Consider the following 22,315-nt stretch of genomic DNA (forward strand, 5'->3'; position numbering starts at 1 on the left):
CAATAGCAAAGCAGCTGAAGGCAGTGGCTGATGAAGCAAAAAACAATAATTTTAACTAGTATAAATATCCAGTTCCCAAAAAATGTATTAGAAATCAAAAACCATATTCACAAGCACGTGGCTGAAAATAAAAAAATGCAGATCCTGGAAATCAGATATATAAAATGCTGAAAATACTCAAGTCAGGCAGCATTGTGTGGACAGGGATACAGAATTAACATTTTAGATCAATGACTGATCATCAGAACTGGAGAATTCTCCAGTCCTGCTTCATTATTGATGAAATTAAATAATCTAAGTTGTGTTCTCGAGTTAATACCTTGAAAAGTTTCTACTTTTTCTTCACACAATACTTCCCAAGCTATTAAGTGTTTCTATTACTTTGCTTTAATCCACTGTAAATGTCTGCCTAATAGCAACACATCAATTCCCAGTCTACAATATCAATCTAAGTTCTTGCCTAAATGTTGGTACCCATCGGGAATCATGTAATCAACAGTCAAGCACTGGTACACTAAAGGTCAGAAACTTACCACGTGAAGAATAAAAGACAACAGTAGAAATTGCCCAAAACCAACTTATATTGGTCAGGTGGTACAACATTTACACGATGAACATTGTGAACACTGACTTCTCTAACTTCCGCTAATGCCCCACCTCCCCCTCGTACCCCATCCGTTATTTATTTATATACACACATTCTTTCTCTCTCTCTCTCTCTCCCCCCCCCACCCTTTTTCTCCCTCTGACTATACCCCTTGCCCATCCTCTGGGTTTTCCCCCCCTCCCCCTTTTCCTTCTCCCTGGGCCTCCTGTCCCATAATCCTCTCATATCCCTTTTGCTAATCACCTGTCCAGCTCTTGGCTCCATCCCTCCCCCTCCTGTCTTCTCCTATCATTTTGGATCTCCCCCTCCCAAATCTCTTACTAGCTCTTCCTTCAATTAGTCCTGATGAAGGGTCTCGGCCTGAAATGTCGACTGTACCTCTTAGTAGAGATGCTACCAGGCCTGCTGCGTTCACCAGCAACTTTGATGTGTGTTGCTTGAATTTCCAGCATCTGCAGAATTCCTCGTGTCAACGTCTACCCTTGTTGGACATAGAAACAGAAAACCTACAGCACAATGCTGTGCAGAACATGTACGTACTTTAGAAATTACCTAAGGTTACCCATAGCCCTCTACCTTTCTAAGCCCCACATACCTGGTATATGGAGCTCAGAAAGGCAGAGGGCTATGGGTAACCCCAGGTTATTTCTCAGGTAAGGACATGTTCGGCACAGCTTTGTGGGCCGAAGGGCCTGTATTGTACTGTAGGTTTTCTATGTTTTATGCTTCCCTACTTATCCAGGAGCCTCTTAAAAGACCCTATTGTATCCGCCTCCACCACCGTCACTGGCAGCCCATTCCACGCACTCACCACTCTCTGCCTAAAAAAGCTTACCCCTGACATACCTTCTGTGCCTACTTCCAAGCATCTTAAAATTGTGCCCTCTCGTGCTAGCCATTTCAGCCCTGGGAAAAAGCTTCTGACTATCCACATGATTAATGCCTCTCATCATCTTATATACCTCTATCAGTTCACCTCTCATCCTCCATCACTCCAAGGAGAAAAGGCCAAGTTCACTCAATCTATTCTCATAAGGCATGCTCCCCAATCCAGGCAACGTCCTTGTAAATCTCCTCTGCACCCTTTCCATAGTTTCCATATGCTACTTGTAGTTTTTTTTTCCCTATATTATGTATTGCATTGAACTGCTGCTGTTAAGTTAACAAATTTCACATCACACGCCAGTGATAATAAACCCGATTCTGAGGTAACCAGAACTGAGCACAGAACTCCATGAGGTCTGGTCAGGGTCCTATATAGCTGTTACATAACCTCTTGGCTCTTGAACTCAAATCCCACAGTTGATGAAGGACGATACACCTTATGTCTTCTTAACCAGTCAACCTGCGCAGCAGCTTTGAGTGTCCTATGGACTCGGACCCCAAGATCCCTCTGATCCTCCACAATGCCAAGAGTCTCACCGTTAATACTATATTCTGCCATCATAGTTGACCTACCAAAATGAACCAGCTCACACTTATATGGGTTGAACTCCATCTGCCACTTCTCAGCCCAGTTTTGCATCCTATCAATGACCCGCTGTAACCTGACAGCCATCCACACTATCCACAACACCCCCAACATTTGTGCCATTAGCAATTTAACTAACCCATCCCTCCACTTCCTCATCCAGATCATTTATAAAAATCACAGACAGAAGCGGTCCCAGAACAGACCCGAGGCATAACACTGGTCACCGACCTTCACGCAGAATATGACCCATCTACAACCACTCTTGGTCTTCGGTGAGCAAGCCAGTTCTGGATCCACAAAGCAATGTCCCCTTGGATCCCATGCCTCCTTACTTTCTCAATAAGCCTTGCATGGGGTACTTATCAAATGCCTTGCTGAAATCCATATACACTACATCTACTGCTCTACCTTCATCAATGTGTTTCGTCACATCCTCAAAAAAATTCTATCAGGCTCGTAAGGCAAAACCTGCCTTTCACAAAGCCACGCTGACTATTCCTAATCATATTATGCCTCTCCAAATATTTATAAATCCTGCCTCTCAGAAGCTGCAGAAGGTTGTAAATCTAGTCAGCTCAATCTTGGGTACTAGCCTACAAAGTACCCAGGACATCTTTAGGGAGTGGTGTCTCAGAAAGGCAGCGTCCATTATTAAGGACCTCCAGCCCTTTTCTCACCATTACCATCAGGTAGGAGGTACAGAAGCCTGAAGGCACACACTCAGCAATTCAGGAACAGCTTCTTCCCCTCTGCCATCCGATTCCTAAATAGACATTGAATCTTTAGACACTACCTCACTTTTATTAATATACAGTATTTTGGTTTTTGCACATTTTTAAAATTTTATATATAATTGATTTACTTGTTTATTGTTATCATTTGATTATTATTTTCACTGCTAGATATGGCTAAAATATGCTAACTTTACAAATATTGAATGTTTACTTCTTGAATATACCTACTCAATCATCACTGGCAGAACTACAATTTATTGCCACAAATTGTCTTGAACTGAGTGGCTTATTCAACTATTTGGATGGACAATTAAAAGTGACCAGTTGTTATTCTACAAACAACACACACAAAATGCTGGAGGAACTCAACAGGCCAGGCAGCATCGATGGAAAAGAGTACAGTCAACGTTTTGGGCCGAAACCATTCATCAGGACTCATTGTTATTCTGAAGTTACAATGAAGCTTTCATTAATAGAAAGCTTTCATACAATGACTCTGATGCACTCTTAAGGACAATCTAGTTATTAGTTTGTTCTAGTGATACAAGCTTTATCCCAAATTTATTTAACCTAAGCACAAAAGTCTATTCCACTGCCTAGATTTGAAAGTGAACTTCCTGATTACTACTGCAGTAACAATCACTATACCACACGATCCCATACGTTTTCCAGATCCGTGAAGTTTCGCCTCACGGAATATAACGCAAAGCAAAGGAAATTGACATGCTAATAAATTCAAGAACAAAGCAAGTCTGTGTCCTTTAAAAAAAAATCTCCTTAATCATTTGAGTTCTGACCTATAAATACACATTTTTGAATTCGAACGTTAATTGCTTCATACCATAAAAGTTCCACTTTGGCCGATTAAAGGTTACTGATGAACGAAGTTTAATTCTCGTTACTGTCTATCCCCTCCGCAAATGTCGCCTGGGGTTTTGTTCCAAACTTTAAATGTATTCTTTATACATGCACCAAACAGGCGCGGTTCGTGAAATACAGGCGGGCAGGCGGCAACCTTCGCCAATAGTTATGTACAACTCCAAAAAGGAAATTTCCTTGTGTTAAAATTAAACCCTAGGAAGTATGGACATCCACAAAATTTTTACTGATCAGCCAATAAGGCGAATTATTGCTAAAATCGCAAGAGCATTCCACACTACAATCCGAAACTCGTTCCCATCTGCGAGGAGGGCGTATTTAATTTTATTCACACAAGAATTCAATGATAATAGGTGAATCAAACTAAGATAAGGCGGCCGTGAAACCGTAGCAGTGGAGGAGGAGGAACTTAATCAAAACCTTGTGCCGACTACGCCGCGGTCTACCTACGTCAAACAATCAATATAACGAAGAAACAGCTCTCGGTAACCCACACATCCCATGCCCACCGAACCCATCAGCGAGGCCCATGGCTCGGGCCGTACTAACATTGCGCTGCTGCCGGGCCTGCGCGCGGCCTATAACGCGCCCAGGCGCCTGCCGAACTGTTCCATGGGCCGGCGACTACTTACTCGATTTCAAAATGCTCCCAGCGTCCGCTTCACTACACCCTGCGTCCTCCCTGTTCTGCTCCAGGACGGCCCGCAACTCCAGTCGGATCTACGGTCACCTTCGACACGCGGCCAAGGCGAATAGCGAGCGCAGCCGGGCAGTCGGCGCCATTACACGCAGCACACGTGACCTGACGGCGCCATACGTCATTGGGAAGGGGGAGTTCCCGAGAACAGCTCGAACATATCCTGACAGCAAAGCACAGGGCACGTCGGAAAATACTCAGCACACGATATCAGTCGGCATATGCATAAAGTTAAAGGTAAATGTATTATCAAAGTACATTTACGTTACCATATAAAACCTGAGATTCGTTTTCTTGTGGGCATTCACAGTAACTACAAGGAACAATAGAATCAATGAAAGACCGCACCCAACAGGACCGTAAAAGAGCAAATTAAGCTGTGCAAATACAAAAACAAAGAAATAAATAATAACGATAATGATAAATGAACAATAAATATCGAGAACATGAGATGCAGAATCCTTGAAAGTGGCCATAGGTTATGTGAACAGTCCACTGATGAGGCAAGTTCAATGCTTTCTGAAAATCCAAGTCAATAAGATCCGTCAAATCTTCTATGTCTAACCGGTTTCTTACCTCCTCTTACCAACAAAACCATGCCTCCCTGTCTGCACTTTCGATACAAAGTATATCCTTTGATGTTAAGCTCCCAACTATAGACTTCTTTCAACCATTATTCCTGAACCTGGTGGTATGGGTCCTGAGGCTCCAGTACATCCTCCCTGATGATGGGGAGACAAAACTTCCCCACAAACACACCAGAATTCTTGACCCTGCCACCCAGTAGGCAAAGATAACTATTAGCAGCACCAAAAATGGACTGAAACTGATAATCAAACACAATAGATTGAGCAATGTGGAAAATCTTGAGGAAAAAGCTCAAACAAACCCATGCTGCCCAATTACACCCATGTGACCAATTAACCTACTAATCCATATGTCTGAGTCGTATGGGAGGAATCCATTGGCGGAAGTCTTAATTTTTTTTCCTTCAATACTGTTACTATTCTATTCAGACTTCCACCACGGACAGCCCCAAGCCCAGGTGCACAAGGAGAAGAATTGGGCACAGCCAGGGCTAGCAATTCCATCCTGAAAAAATCCAAAACTACAGAAACCACAACAGAAGCTCCAAAGACCCCATCCCTGGGAGAGGAAGGATCTTTGCCAAGAAGACGTGTAAAGTGTGGCAGGTGAAAGCCACAGGGTTGATCACCCTACCGGCCCAGGATGGAGGACTCATGTGATCTAATGTTGGCAGCCTAGGTCCCATTAGGGGTGATAGGCTTAAGATGATTCTATACAGGATATTCTTCATTCACCAAAGAATCAGTTTATTTGTCACATGTGTATCAAAACACCAAAACATAGTGAAATATTCTGAGTTCAGCCCACAAGTGTCACCATGCTTTCAGCACTAATGTAGCATGCCCACAATTCACTAAACCTAACCCCACATCTCTGGAAATTGAGAGTAAGACCAGATTTCGCAGGCAGAGCATACAAATTCCAGGCAGACAGCAGCAGGAATCAAAGCTTGATTGGTGATTGCTAGTACTGTACAGTGATGTGCTAACTGCTCTGCTACCATGCCACCCATTGTAACATTAATCTGAAATTTTAACTGTTTCTCTCTTTGCAGTTTGACACCCAGCAAGGAATAAAACTCAAATGCTTTATCATAAATATCCTAAAGAGGGACAAGCTAGAAAACATTCTGGATTTAATTTATCTTAGAAATTGAATCACTCAGGTTATTGTTGCTGATGCTCTAGAAAAAAAATTCAATAGATTACTAGAACTTAATGAAGTGTTGAGACCAGATGAACTTATCTATCAATGATGAATGAAGAATATTTGTTTTGTACAAGTTGAAAGTTGTATATTTTCAACACATAATTCAATTAAAACTTTGCTTTACAAAGATTGCAACCTGGAAAATCTAATGTCATCTGTTGATAACTTTTTGACACTATCGCATGAAGTCTCATTGATTAATAACATTTGGAACATTTTGGACAATAATAAAAATAAAATTAACATACACCACTAAGATTAAAATGGGAAGGGATTGTAATCACCATAAATTAATCAACAAGATAACTGTGTTTTTCATAATCCCCACCCTAGCCTCTTTCAAACTACTACAAATAACGTTCCAGTTACATAGTTTAACTGTAGTATATGAAGCTATTAACATACTATTTGAGTTAATACCACATTCATAAAGTGTCAATGATGAAAAAAATTAAAAATAAAGTAACAGAAATGGAACCTACAATAGTTTTCAGTATCCCCTTAGCTTCTATAAATGATTCTTGCATAATGCTGAGAAAATTCTATCAAATTAAAGGAAAGATTAAACCAGATTTGCGTACATTTTCTTGTGTTGAAATTGCCAACTTGATTTTTCACCTAGCTAATTTCATAACAGAAAGAATGTATTAAGTCTAGGTATGAGAAAGATAATTGGTACAATTTGAACACCTGGAAATAGCAACATTTAATAATTAAGGCCAATATTATACACTCGCTTTTAAAAAAAACAGAATCACTGGCCTAACATATCTTTGCTGTATCACAGAATACCCACAAATTTTGGATGAACAAGATTAGCTCAATGTCTATTAAAATTACCATAAATTTGAGGAAAAATTAAGAAACACTAGAAAATATTTTTTCTGCTTACTACTTACAAAAAGAGTTGAGTGTGTGAACCCTTCGGAAGATACAACCACCACATCAGAAAAATTAAATTTGTGCAATGAATATGTTTGTGATTTCCTTATCTACATCATCGTACTTGGGAATTCATTGCAATTTTGAATTCTTTTCAGATGAGAACATTTACCTCTTTAAAAATCATCTTAAGTATTGAAGAGCTTTGTTTTTGTTCCCAGTCCCTTCTCAACCTTACAGCTTGCTGAACTTGTTGCTCTTGGATTGAAAACATCTTAGACTTTTTCTCTGAAAAGTGATATGAAAGATGTGTTTAGCATAGGCAAGAATTAAAACCCCAAAACTATGTATTTTGCTAATCTGAAACAATAAGTGTTGGAAATATGCACCAGATCAGCTTGCAACCATAGAGAAAAAATATGGGTCAGTGCAATGAGCTTAGACATTGATTCTAATTTAGGTGATTACATGTGATTGAATCTAGTTTGGAGAAATTGAGTGACTAAAGTCAACAGCGCAGTAGGGAGAATTGCTAATTCACTGCTCTGGTGACTATGCTGAGTCTGTGAAGTTTCCACTGTTTTTCCAATGACCTACTGAATTGAATCGACTTTATTTCTTATGTTGTTGTTGTTCTTCTTCTTGTTTTACAGTGGTTGGCACCCAGCTTAGTGGTGCATTACCGCCACCTTCTGCTCCGGAGAGTATAATAGATTTACATTCCAAATTCCTTCACCCAATCACTCACACACACATGCCCTAATCTAGATTTTATCCTCCCATCTTTGGCCATCCTAGTACCCTATTCCTGCTTATTCATCATATCCTATAAAAAACCCCTGTACACCTTTAGAAAGCTACAAATACCCTGACCTGTGCTCTCTCACCTATGCCTAGCAACCCTTTTAATGTGAATTCCTGCACCCCCATTTCCCTTAGATTGATTATCATCTCTCTCTGTATCCCATACTTCCTGCAACTCAGAACTACATGTTCTACTGACTCCTCTTCCTGACATTCCTCACGCAATCCTGTCTGGTATTTCTGTATCATTTTCAATGTTTTGTTTAACGTACAGTTCCCCAGCCTTAACCTAGTCCACACAGTCTCCTCTCTTCTGTATCCACTACCTACCATAGTACCTGCAACACTTTTTTGTATTTGATATAAATGCCTCCCTTTCCTCTCCCTGTCCCATCTTTCTTGCCACATTTGGCTGATTTTTTTTCCCAGATTACAGACTTAACCTCTGCTTTACTGATATTAATGTGCATTTCTATATTTTCTTTCTTTAATGTCCTCTTTGCCAACTCATCCACCCTCTCATTCCCCTTCAGCCCTACATGTGCTGGAACCCATAAAAATTTTACCTGATCTCCCTGATTTGCAATTCTTGTGACTGACTGAAGGACTTCATAAGGTACATCTTACCGACTGTTTGAGTGAAAAGACCTTACACTTGCTAGAACTGAGGATGAATCTGAGCATATCATCACTTTTCGACTTGTCTAGCTTTCTCCACCCATCGCAACGGAACCAATGCTGCCAGCATCTCCACTGTATACACCCCGAATTTATTAGAGGTTCTTCTGCTGATTCCAATTTCTTTTACTGGTATAGCTACCCCAAACCCTGTCACACCTGTTTCAGGTTCCTTAGCACCATCCGTATAAATCTGAGTATAATCACTATATTTTTTCATCACATGACAGTTAAATGCACTTACCAAATCAGTTTTATATTTTCCTTTCCTTTTTACCTCTAACAAATGTCAGTCTATGTCAGGCCATACAAGCTTCCACGGAGCTACAATCGGATAAATTACTGAAGGACCTATCTTTAGATCAAACACTCCACATTCTTTAGCAATATCATTCCCTACCTGACTAAAGTTATCCCTCTGAAACCTCCCATTTTCTCAGCACTCCTGCAACACTCCTTTTGCAGGGTGAGAATCATTATGTCCCTGCAAATTAGCCCAGTAGTTTGCCAACAATTGCATCCTTCTTAGTTCCAAAGGCATTACTCCCATTCTAATTGTAGGGCTGATACTGGTGATGTTTTAAAAGCCCTACTGCACACTCTCAAAGCCTGAGACTGAATCACATCCAGTTTCCTTATAAGAGACCTAGCTGCTGATCCATATGCTATATTTCCATGGTCCAACACAGATGTTACTAAAGCCACATACATTCTCTTCAACGCTGAACAACTTGCTCCCCATTCCCTACCAGTCAAACATCTCATCACATTTATTACTTTTTCACATTTCTCAACTTTCCTGATATAGTCTGCCCATGTTAATCATGAATCAAATATAACTCGCAGAAATTTAAATGATCCAACCCTTTCTAATTCAATTCCATACATCCTTAACTTCTTACCTCAATTCTTTTCCTGGTGAAAAATAGTTTGAGTTTTTTCCTACTGAAAATCTAAATCTCCAATCATAACCCCACTCCACCACTTCATCAATTGCTCCTTGTAGTTTCCTGACTATATACTCCATGTTCCTGCTTCTTTTCCACAAGACCCCATCATCCGCCGACAGTGACCTACCTATATCCACTGGTACCTTTGTGAAGATATCATTGATCATAATGATGAAAAGTAATGGGCTAATCACACTACCTTGAGGTGTGCCATTTCCCCACTGTGTACTGTTTTGATAATTCTGATCCAATCCAAACTTGAATTTTTCTACCAAACAAAAAATCTTTAATCCAATTAAAAACTCTCCCACCAACTCCCATCTTGTGCAGTTTAATTAACAATCCTTCTTTCCACATCATATCATAGGCTTTTTCAATGTCAAAAAAACACTGCAACTACTGACTCTTTATTTGCCTGGGCCTTTCTTATTTCAGTCTCTAACCTTATCACTGAGTCCATGGAATTCCTTCCCTTCCTAAAACCACTCTGGTAACTTGCCAGCATTCCTCATATCAGATATTTCCCTGAGGAGGTTGGTCTCGACCTCTTTATTGCTCTCACCGTTTCTGCCAATGTAAATGGATCATCAATTATATCATCTGTTTCTTCCCTCCTGTTTAACACACCTAGGTGTTAATTCATTGTTCTTTCCCTTCTCCCTTCTTCAAATTTTCTGAACTGTGTATCTGTACAAACGACTTGGCCATGATCTCAGTTTTATCCCTACTGGTGACTGCTGTTTCCTCCTCAGATATCATTACTAGATATTCCCATTCCCTTCTATCCACCCCCCCCCCCATCCTCTTAATCATTCCCCATACCTCTCCCACAGGTGTTGTTCTTCCTATTTTGGTGCAAAAACTCCTCCAACTTGCCCTTTTAGCTTGACGTACAGTTCTTTTCACCACTGCCTGTGCCTTCTTATATTGAATCAAATGCTGCATATTATGGCAACACACATCAAAGTTGCTGGTGAACACTCTTCCTTCAGTTAGTCCTGACGAAGGGTCTCGGCCTGAAACGTTGACTGCACCTCTTCCTACAGATGCTGCCTGGCCTGCTGCGTTCACCAGCAACTTTGATGTGTGTTGCTTGAATTTCCAGCATCTGCAGAATTCCTGTTGTCTGCATATTATGGGTTCTTTTAACTAGCCTGAATGCTCTACTTCTGTTCTTTTTACAGCCTGACAACATTCCTCTGTCCACCATGGTACCAGTTTTCTATTCATCCTATTTTTACTCCTAGGTATAGATTCTTCTGCTAGCATAATAATTGCTGAAGTCACCTGACTGTTTAATTCATCTATATTTCCAGAAATGTCAATCTTTGTCAATGCCTCTTCACTCAACTTCTGGAACTTATCCCAATCTGCTTTTCCAAACACCCACTTTGGGATTCCACCACCAGGTCTTACTTCAATTTTTTTACCCACTGAACATAAAACTGGGTAGTGATCGCTGCCTACTGCTGAAGCAGTCCAAACTCCCCAGTTACTAATGCCAGCCAACGTATTAGACACTAACATAATATCTAATACTGACTCAGTTCCTGTTGTCAAGTTTATCCTTGTTCCTCTACCATCATTCATGCACCACCAAATCCCTTTCTTCCATCAAATCTTCAATTACCTTCCTATTTGAATCTGTAATCGTATCCCCCTATATTGTGCTATGAGCATTGAAATCTGCACACCATACTACTTTATGTCTGTTTTGTCCTTGTATCCTTAATAGGCTGTCCAAGTCCAACCTTTTACATGGTTTGTAGTAGTTAATTATAACCACTTCCTCCCCTCTCTCCCACACTTCCACCACTATGTATTCCTGATCATCTCCTGTTTCTAATATCCTATATGATATACCTTGTTTGACTAACATTGCACAACCCCCTCCTCCCCCTAGAATTCTATCTTTCCTTATCATTGTATACTCATACACCACAAAGTCTAAAGTTGGTTTCAACCAAGAATACATACTACATCAGGTTTTACAACCATTTCTTTAAGAGAGTGCTTGAATTCCTGGCTATTGGCCAGTAAGCTTCTTGCATTCCATTGCAAAATAATCACAATTAGTATTAACCAACTCATGACACTTCCTGGCTTGACTGATTAGTGAGATTCTCTCTCACTTCCTCCCATGTCAGTCCTACTAACCCTAAATAGTTCACTCTGCTTTGACCACCAGCTGAATTTTATCACTTTTTGACTTTACCTCAGCCGTACTATTAATCACTCCTGCAATGAATGTTACTAGGGCCTTTTTGTCTACATAAATCCTATCATTTGTTCTTTGTTGCAACTCTCGCATCCCTATTGCTCCTTGTTCATTAGGAGCATTATTCTGTTCTCTTGACAGTTTTACAGCTTCTGCATAAGTGATCTTTCTTTTCACTCTTACTTCTTGAACTTTACTCTCCCGTCTCATAACCTCACATCCACTATATGCCACATTATAAGCTCCTCCACAACTGCAGCATTTTGGTTGCACTCATGTTCCGCACTTTCCATATTCCTGATCACCCCAACATCCATTGCCATTTTGTGCCTCCACCCTCCTTGAGTATTCCACCTTGCATTTCCATCTTTTAGCTTCAGTGCTTTCTCAAGTTGGTCCTCATTCGCACATTTTACCAATAGGTTGCAATCATTCAGTACTTTTGCACTTTTACAAATACTATTTCCCCTATCTAATTTGCCAGAGTTGTTGCTAGCACAAACCGGTTAATTTTCTTAATGTTTCCTTGCGCCTTCTCATTAAACATATTTATGACAACACCTTGTCTCTGAACTTGTTTATCTTCCTCACTTTCAAAGCTCTCTCCACTGTCATTTCTTATTCTTTTATTCCCTTTGCCTCGGTTTCCATCTCCTCACTATCTCCTCATTCCCTTTACAATAATACATTTCTCCCCAGCTGCCTACCTCTGATCCCAAATCCCTATCCCGTTCCTTCTCCACTCTCTTTCCCCTCAATCCCCCCCCCCTCGCCTTTTCCGCCATTACCTAACCCGCACGACCCCCTACTAGGAATTTCCGCTCCTTCCCCACTCTCTTTTGCTCTTTGGTTCCCAACACAACAGACTTCAAAACTCCCGTTCAAGCAATTCAAACAATACTGTCGACACAAAGTAAGATGATACTCCCCTCTTCCACAGAGAGGAGCACACACTCTCGGCTCGGCTCCCTTCTCGGTCGACCGTTGGGACCGATCTCCTTGCGTCCTTCACATATATGAGGAGCAAAAATCTTTACGCTACATCTCTGTCAGAATGTGCAAATTAGAGTAATTTGTAATAAATAGTATGTACAGTAAGATATACAACAAGTCAATATAGCTTCAAAATGCAATTGTGTCAGCATGAATTAATCACTCCGATGGCCTGGCGGAAAAAGCTGTTTTGGAGCTTCCCCCTGTGCTGTTGGGTGAACTGGCTACTGCAGAATGCCCTCGCATTGATGGGCAATAAGAGAACAAAGTTAATAGACGTACGGCAGTCCACTTTACAGGAAACTAAGGAGGGGGAATGGAACTACTTTGAGAGCCAGAGTAGACTCATAAACTAGTCCACCTACTTCTAAGTTTTCAGAAAATATAAGAATATGGTAAACACTAATAACTTCTGAAGGAAAGAAGCTGCCATATAATAGAGGACCTTTACATCATTGTGCTTGATGTACTCAACATACAGAAGCACTTCTCAAAAGCAAATATTTAGAAATTGTAATACGATTAAAGGATTCATATAATCAAAATTACTATGGCCTACTTCTGCTTCTGTATCTTTTGGTCTTTCCCTGGCTGTTTTGTGCTAGACATGGGCTCATTAGCCTGAGTACAGTCAGTAATTAGCGAAGGCATAAACTACATTATTCTATCGGAAAGCATTGACACCAAACAAAATATTCTATACTTTTCCTAAAACAAAAGTATTTAAACAGCTATCATGAAGACTCATTTATATTTAAGATCATCCAATAAAGGGAATAATCCCTGGAGTTTAAAAAGAGGTACGATTTCAATTAGATATTTGAAATTCCTCGAATTTAAAAAAGTAAACGCTGAGAACCTAAACCTGGGGGTCATAACCGCAGAATATGTGGCTATCCACTTGTGTATAAGGTAATCAAAAATTAAATTGACCACTTTCAAACTTACATTTAGTAGGTTTGGGTTGCCATGGCTGCGTAGCAGTTAGCACCAGGCAGTTACAGCTTGGGCCGGAGTTTGGAGTTCAATTCCGCCGCTGTAAAAAGTTTTAACATTACTTCCCATGAATGCGTGAGTTTTCTTTGGGTGCTCTATAGTTTCCTCCCACATTCCAAAGACATTTTAGTTAGTAGGTTAATTATAAAATGACTTGTAAATTATCCTGTGATTAGGCTAGGGTTAAATTGGTGGGTTGCTGAGCAGCGTTGCTCGGTGAGACAGACTGTTCTGCGCTGCATCTCTCTAAAAATAAATAATCTTGTTTTGGCTTCAGAATGACACTCAGTTTTATTCTCACTGACATATGACGTGAAATTTTCTGTCATGTAATTAATTTCAACATTTTTGTCTTATTTTCAAATCCCCTTCCAGCATGTAGCATAGTAGTTCCCAGCATTATGGTCCCCTATTTCTGATCCCTTGCTCGGTTTTAACTGGTTTTCAGTTCGTAACTATGTGTTAATGAGACCCTCAAGTACTACAATTCAATTTTTAAACACCCAATCCTAGGTCTTTATCTTCCTTTAAAATATAATGGAGACATTCTTTGCTTTCCATCCATTTACATCCATCTGAGAAAACAAATCTAAATTTAGCTTTACAATCAAAAACAAATTTACATCCATTTGAGAAAGCAGTCTAAAGATGTACCAGCTGATAGGTTAATCAGTCATTGTAAAATGTCCTGTGGTTAGGCGATGGTTAAATTGGGGTTTGTAGGGCAGAGGGCCTACTTCATGCTGCATCTCAATAAATAAAAGTACTTTAATTAGCTCAGGTCATTTAGATTGCCCTGAGATGGAATTACTTGTTACCTATTAAAAATTACTCTCGGGAAATATTTTCCTAAAAAAGGACAATGATCCTGAACTCACCGTCTGTAAGAGTAACAGAAAAAAGGGTCAATTGAAGCTTTCAGAAGGGAATTGGCTACACACTTGAGAAATTTTATTCGTAGGTTAGCTGTAATAAAAGCAGAAAGCGGGAAGAACTCAGCGGCTCTAGTAGCATCAGAGGCAAAAGGTACCATTTCTGTACCAATATAACTAGCAAGATAGTAAAACACAGAAGCATACCACTCGGTCCTTTATAACTGCTGTAATGATACTGCCATTGAATAAGATCAAAACTGACATTTTACCTTGGTACTATTTTTCTGTACCAACCCATATCCCTGCATATCCATAATGGCCAAATGAAGACTACCCTAATGACTTATCCACACCTTCTTCACTGAAAAAGTCCATTATGCGGTGAAAGTTTGTCTCAGATCCAGGAAACGGAAACAGACAATGAAGAAACTAGATATTTCCCTCGGCCAGGATGGTGTGTAATTATTATGTGTGTGTGGGTGGGGTTGGGAAGGGAAGTGCAGCAAAATGTTTTAATTAATCGCCATTGACAATTGCCTGCTAGTTAACAAGCTGAGCCGTTAAAGAGCTCAGAGCCCTCCAGATAAAGGACAAATCGCGACAAATCGGAGCGTATTATTCACACTTCTCTGTCCTCAAACAAACAGTATATCTTGATCGGCTTGGTCAAACTGTAGAAACAGAGCCCACAAAATTCCGAACAAATCCTGAGCCCGACCATAAGCGATCACAACGCAACAGGTCAGCTGTGGGGACACTAATAAACTGAGTCTGTTTACCTCATAAAAACGCCCGTTTAAATTTAGACTGCGTCAGCGCAGTTAAACCTCCCCCAACGACAACCGCCCAGTGTAACGCGCATGCTCGCCAGGGGGGCGGGATTTGTGACAGACGGGCGAGGTCAGGGGGAAGGGCGGGGCTTGTGACGGACGGATGAGCTGAGCGTTGTCAGGGAAAGGGGGCGGGGCTTGTGACGGCCGATCGAGCCGTGCGCGCGGCTGACCAGCGGGCGGTTGCTCGAGCGCCTTTTCAAACGGTGTGAGGGGTGGTGGATTCCGGAGCCCGCGGTGGTGGTGGTGGTGCTGCCGCTGCTGCTGTTGTTGTTGCTGCTACTGTGGGGTGGAGAGGGGAAGGGCAAAGGAAGCCTCTCTTTCTTAGTTGTCGGTATTTGCCCCCCCTCCCCCCCCCCCCGCTTGTGTGGCGGGCGGCGTTTCTGTGTGGTAGTGGTGGATCATGAGTTCGTTGTGCGAGCGGCTCCGGGCGTGAACTCGTGCCCCGGGTGTGGACCGGGATTTCTCGGTCGCCTCGTGGCTCCTTTGTTTTGTCTGCCAAACTTTTTTTCCCTCTCTCTGAAGAGATCAGATTTTATAGGAAAAAGAATCGAAAGTGCCAGGAGGTTTGGGCAGGGAGAGTGAGTTGTTCGCCAGTACACGGAGATCGAGTTGTCTTGTATCCGTGACCTCATCATAGCTTCCGAAGGAGGGAAACCTTCCTAGGCTTTTGTATTTAAAATTTGTGTAACTGAGCATAAGTTTAAACCTCAAGGAAAGAAGATAACATGTGAGTTTTAAAGCGTCCCCCCCCCCCACTCCACCCTGTGTCTAGTGTTGGTCTTGAGGTGCCAGGTGACTTAGATGGGTAATGGTGGTGCTGTCAAGGTGTACTTTGCTTTGGTTTTTGTCATCCTAAGTAATTGTAGAAGTGAGCAAGTTTATTTCTTTTTGCTTATAACCGGATGATGCTTTCTTCTGAGGCCACACCAGAGGCGCTCCATTCCCCATTTCATGGTTCCCGGTCCTCGGAGCCACCCCCAACCACTTGTAGCTCTGAGTGCCCCTTTACAGAGTCGGGATTGAACTTCAACTCTGATCTTGGCCTCGTGGACCTGAGCGAGGTTGAATACACCCAGCTACAGCACATGTTATATTCACACATGGAGTCCCAGTCGGGGGAAGGTGAGCTGGAGAGTCGGCTGAATCCTACTTTATATCAGTCCTCCAACCCCACCAACCAGGTTGCATGTTCAACAGCCAACTCAGTTAACCAGGTTCCTTACTCCACAACCAGCTCTGCCAATCAGAATGTGTACCCCACCACCAGTACTATGAACACCAGCTCAGATTCTCACTATGTGGGTAACAACCAATATTTAGGGCACATTGATTTCCAAGAGTTAAAAATGATGCTTTTGAATGATCCTCCACTACCTATTAACATGACTAATAATTTGCAACATATGGAGAAATTCTCCCAAAATTCTTCTACAGAAACCACCCGACCTAATGGACTAACGCTGAAAAATAGAGACACAATGGGTAATTCAGACAAGAAGATTTCTGGGGGCAGTTCAGTAGCAGGACAAGAATCGAGATCTAAAACTGGACCTAGAGTTCGTCTTGAAGATAGATTTAATGCAGTCCAAAACGAAAGCGCAGAACGGCAGGAGCTGCAGGATTCTGGAATTACTTTTAACAAGTGTGTTTCTTAAGTGTCAACAAAGAGATATGCAATCTACTGAATGTTTGAATAAGTGCTAAGATTTATTTAATGAAGCATCCATTACAAGTACTGTCATTACAAATGTATGTTTGATTAGACATAAATATTTGTTCCAGACATGTCACCATCATAAAATTGGATTCATCTCAAAAGTATATTTATGTAAATTACAGATTACCTAGTAATAAACCACAACAAAACATACTTTAAGTAACTTCTTCTCACTTGAAGCAGTCCTTATGAAACTTTTGTAAATTTTAACAAAAGTTATTACTGAGTTTTGGAGCATTTAATAAGCCATGCGTGTAAAATATACGCGCAAGGTTTTAGATCAGCTAATTGGCATCTTAATACAGAAAAAAAACAACTGAATATTAAAGTAGGTAGTGTGATTGACATGGTTTACTTGGACTTTAGTAGGGTTCTTGACAAGATCCCACATGGGAGGCTAATCCCAAAGGTAAGAGCCTGTGGAATCTAGGGACATTTTAACAAATTGGATCTGAAATTGGTTTGATGATAGGATGGGGGTGATGGTGCTGTGTTTTTGCAACTGGATGCCATTACTAGTGGTGCACCATGGGGAATCAATAATGAGACTTCTGTTGTATGTAGTATAAAGATTTGGATATAACTGTGGGAGATGTGATTATTAAGTTACAAATTACATGAAAATTGCTGATGGTGGTAATGAGATTAATCATTGGCCACAGCATAATATCAGTCAGTTGGGAAGGATGATATTTTGGGAGGCTAGGATATACGTGTGAATGATAGGATTCTAGGAAGTGCTGAGGAGCTGATGATCCTTGGTGCTTGTGTCCAAGCAGCATAAGTAGATGGGGAATATGGGATACTTGCTTTTCATAGCCAGTCATGAAATGTAAGGGGTTATTGTACAATTGACTGTATAAATCATTGGGCCACATCTGAAGTACTCCATGCAGTTCTGATCATATTATAGAAAGATTGTGATTCAGCTGTAGAGGGCACATCAAATATTCATGATGTTGCCTAACTATGAAATGAGACTGGTTAGAGTGTGTTTGTTTTCCTTGGAGCAAAGAAGGCAGGAACATGATCAGATAGAAGTAATTAGGACAGACTAGTTTCTCCTTGGCAGAGGTATCTATAACTGGATGATATCATATGTTTATGTTAAAGAGTAGAAGGTTTGAAGATGAATATCTTTAGCAGACCACATTTGAAATCTGGAATGTACACTTGGGGAGGATGGTAGAAAATGTTACCTATAACATTTATTTAGCTAATACATGTAATACCACAGCATAGAAGGTTGAAGGATTGAATGCCAGAGAACAGGATTAGTGTAGGTAGATAGCTGATGTTGACCCATCATGTCAAGGCAGATTCTATTCTTAATTTTTTTTCCAGAAGGTAGCATGTTTCAAAATTTTGTAAGATTTATGAAACTGATTAAAATTGATTTAATTAATCAAGTGCCCAGTACATACAGTATCTACCATCTAATGCAAAGATTCTCTGAGAACAGATAGTGACAAATTATTTTGGCTAGTTAATGTTTAGGAACAAAAACTGGGAAATAATAATGTAGAAGTAACAAGCAACCAATAAACTACTTACTAAAGCCATAAATAATTTTATACTACCCAAAACACTTATTTTGCTTCTAAACCAATCGTTAGCTTTGTATTTCCTGTACATTTAATCTTGTTTTAAAAAGTGCTTTGTACTAAGACTCAAAGACCCTGAATTACTGTTCCATTCTGTAAAAAAACTGTTTGCACAGATTTAAATTTAATTTGTAGTTTTAATTATTGGCGAAATGCTATATGTCACAAAGGTTATTACACAAATAAATATATTGTATATCTTTTTATATTACTTTGGCAAACTTTAGATTGTTCTGTTTTCAAGTCTTCGAGATTAGTGATTATTAAAAAGTTTACATGTTAAAATTTAGGTGAACTACATTGTCAAAAAAGTGTATAAATACATCTTTCCATCTTCATTTTTCTTTAGTTTGGTTGCTTTGATCCGGCATCCTTCAGAGTTGATGGGAATACCTCTCCACCCACAGCAAAATAAATGTACTACTTTAGTCAAAAGCAAGACTGGGACTTCTGCTCTGCAATTTGCATACCCTTTATACACACCAAGTACGTGTACGCCAACTAGCTGTAGTCAAACTCAGGTAAGAAATTAGCTTAATTATATTGGTAAGTTAAAACTTCCATTGTTTCTGTAGAGGTTGGTTTGGTTTATTGTAAGACATTGGATTTAAAATTGTCCATTGCAAAGCTGGTTTCTGGAGCTATGCAAAAGAACAAATATTTTAATTGAACCTGCTCGAGTAAACAATATAAAGCATTACAACAAAGAGTAGGATTTCCTGCATCAAATACAGTAGTGTTTGTTATGTGCAAATTAAGCAGAAATTGAGTCCTGATGAAGGGTCTCCGCCCAAAACATCGACTGTTTATTCATATCTATGGATGCTGCCTGACCCGTTGAGTTCCTCCGGTGTTTTGTGTGTGTTGCTTTATATATCTTTGCTGTGGAGCAAATGTCAGATACTGGATCATTTTGCCTATTTTAAATATTGTTTCCAGTCACATGACTGTTAGGAGTTTAATTACATTTGCTTTGTAACTATCATAGAAGTTTTTCAAGAAAAAACAGAGAATGATTTTATGAGTATTTCACAATTATTTTCACCTATTAAGTTTGCATTCTGCTTTTAATGCCTTGTTAAAGTTTTTATCTAAACACTTCAGTCTCTTCCAAATGCCTTAAACTTTGAAGCTGAGATGCTTCTGGCTGAGTGCACATTGTTCTGTTCAACCAATTTCCCAAGATAGATCAGTACCTTTTAATCAACTGAAACTGATTAAATCTTTTTCTTAAGATTCTTGGAGTTCCTGCTTGGCTTGTCAAAGTTAATTGAAGAAAAGATTGAGTATAAATCTCATGTTCTGTCTGGGTATTTTTTTTAATGCGAGAAAGAAAGATGCAATATGTAGGAGAGAGTATTGATAGGCTACTGATCGCACAGTTATTACAGCTTAATTACAATTATTCACTCAATTTGTGCTGTGATGTGATATTATATTACAAGAAAATGCTTCAACCCAATTTGACTAGATTTTTAATACATGTTTGGAATATGGTAGCGTGGTAGTTAGCACAGCGCTTTGCGTTATTCCTGCCACTGTCTAATATGTTCTCCCTGTGACCATGTGGGTTTCCTCCAGGTGCCCTAGTTTCCTTCCACAGTCCAAAAACATAATAATTAGAAGGTTAATTGGTCATTGTTAATTGTCCCATGATTAGGCTAGGATTAAATGGGGTTTGCTGGGTGACATAGCTCGAAGGGCAGCAAGGGTATATTCTGCACTATATCTGAATAAATAAAATTAGTACCAATGAAAACGGAAATCTTGCTTTTATTGCTTAGTTAAAATACAGATATTGTAATAATTTGGCTTGGTAAAGCAGCTGCCCAAGAATTCTTTAGAAATACAAGTAAATTTAATTCTGAAAGCAGATCTGTGAGACTGCAAGAACAACGTAGAATGATTTTTTTCCAAGGCTAAGGTAAGGGATAATAAATGAAGTAAGTAGAAGCCTCACACAAATAATTTCAGAACTAGGAGGAGGAGGCAAGGTCCATTTCACCCCCTTATTTTAACGTAGAACAATACGGCACAGGAATAGGGCCTTCGGGCCATAAGGTGATGCCAAACTAAATGAGTAATTAAACCACTAAGCTAATCCCTTCTGCCTACAAAATGTCCATATCTTTCCATTCTCTGCTCATTCATGTGCCTATCTAAAAGCCTTCTAAATGTCTTTTTGTTGTACTTGCCTCCACTACCACCCCTGGTAGTGCATTCCAAGCATACAAAAAAACTTGCTCCGTTATGTTTCCTTTGAACTTAACCCCTCAGTTTTAATGCATGCCCTCTAGTATTAGAAATTGTGACCTGGAGGGAAAAGGTCCCAACTGTCTACTCAGTGATTCTACTCCATATGTGCCTCCTTTAACAGCCTGGGATAAAAATTGTTCAACTAGTTGACTTAACCATTCTGGGGTTTTTCAGTATGTTCTCCATGAAAGTTTTAATTGCATTTAATAACTGTAGCATATCTAGCTGGGTGGTAGGATGGAGCTGCATCTCTACCGAAGGAGGTGTAAGATTCTTCTTTCCTCCGCTAGCCTGCAGGACACCTTTGAGCAAGGTGTAGCACCTGCTTAGTCTCCGATCAAGGTCACATGAAGCCATGGGAGCAGGTGGTGGATGGTCATGTGAGCAGCTGGTGCATATTACAAGTCCTGGTTATGTGACCACTGACACCAGCCTCTGAAGAGTATTGATAATGGCTGGTGTCACTCGTCTTGTAGAGACACTGCCCAGAAGAAGCCAATGGCAAATCACTTCTATAGAAAAATTTGCCAAGAACAATCATAATTGTGGATCATTCGACATGGCACATAACAAAAGAACCATATCTAGTGTTAATATTACTGTCAGTATTTTCCTTAATAAACATCAAAGCAAGATTTTCCAAGTGTACATTACTTTTTAGTCTCTAGATGTTCTCTCCACTCTCTGATTCATTATCTTCATGCCATTAGAAGAGTTTTGGGTTCCTTTTATATTAATTGCCCTTCTGTTCTCAGATTCTCTCTTTGCTTGTTCGGTTTTCCTCTTCTCTTGTATTTTGACAGGTTTTCACTTGAAGGAGTCATCCATCATAAATATGTACCTAACTTTCTTGACCTGCATGAATCTCTCCCATTTGTAATGATCAAAATAAAGCCCTAGTTGTGAACAAGTACTTGGTAATAAGTTACCTTAGAGTTACTTAACTAGTTGTTTTAATTGGTTTAACAGGGCACAGGAAACCAAGCCAATGTGCTGGAAGCTGCCACCCCACAGGAGCTTGCCCTGCCAAGAGCATTTTCTTTATGTCTTCAGCAGGAACTCCAATCAGCTAGGCAGGCACTGAGTAACTGCAACAGAAACAAGTCTTTACCTGATCAAGTTTGGATTAAAGTGGAAGGTAAAAATAAAATTTTGTAAGCTATAGCATGCAAATGTATAAATAAATAGAGGCTACCACAATATTTTTCCAGCTTGTAGGTAAGGATAACCAAGGGAATATGATTTGTCTAGCAATATTTTCATTGTACTGATGGTAAATATGTAAAAATAATTTTTCTGTAAAATGATCCTTGATTGCTTA

General features: G+C 40.0%; 2 protein-coding genes across 4 annotated transcripts in view; one reads left to right on the forward strand and one right to left on the reverse strand.

Moving 5' to 3' along the window:
• LOC140188243 (death-inducer obliterator 1-like) overlaps positions 1-4,514 on the reverse strand; it is a 105,397-nt gene extending 100,883 nt beyond the window's left edge. For both annotated transcript variants that reach the window (XM_072244347.1, XM_072244339.1), the window contains exon 1: positions 4,327-4,514. The gene's annotated coding sequence lies outside the window, so the exon portion shown is untranslated. The remainder of the gene's footprint in view (positions 1-4,326) is intronic.
• An 11,140-nt stretch (positions 4,515-15,654) lies between these two features.
• The window catches only part of LOC140188317 (transcription factor-like 5 protein), a 30,835-nt gene continuing 24,174 nt past the window's right edge, over positions 15,655-22,315 (forward strand). For both annotated transcript variants that reach the window (XM_072244451.1, XM_072244442.1), the window contains exons 1-3: positions 15,655-17,059; positions 19,088-19,259; positions 21,964-22,132. In XM_072244451.1, coding sequence (XP_072100552.1) covers positions 16,320-17,059; positions 19,088-19,259; positions 21,964-22,132 — 1,081 coding nt within the window. In that variant the 5' untranslated portion in view covers positions 15,655-16,319. The remainder of the gene's footprint in view (positions 17,060-19,087; positions 19,260-21,963; positions 22,133-22,315) is intronic.

Source organism: Mobula birostris, chromosome 2 (assembly GCF_030028105.1).
Source record: "Mobula birostris isolate sMobBir1 chromosome 2, sMobBir1.hap1, whole genome shotgun sequence".
Taxonomy (NCBI): domain Eukaryota; kingdom Metazoa; phylum Chordata; class Chondrichthyes; order Myliobatiformes; family Myliobatidae; genus Mobula; species Mobula birostris.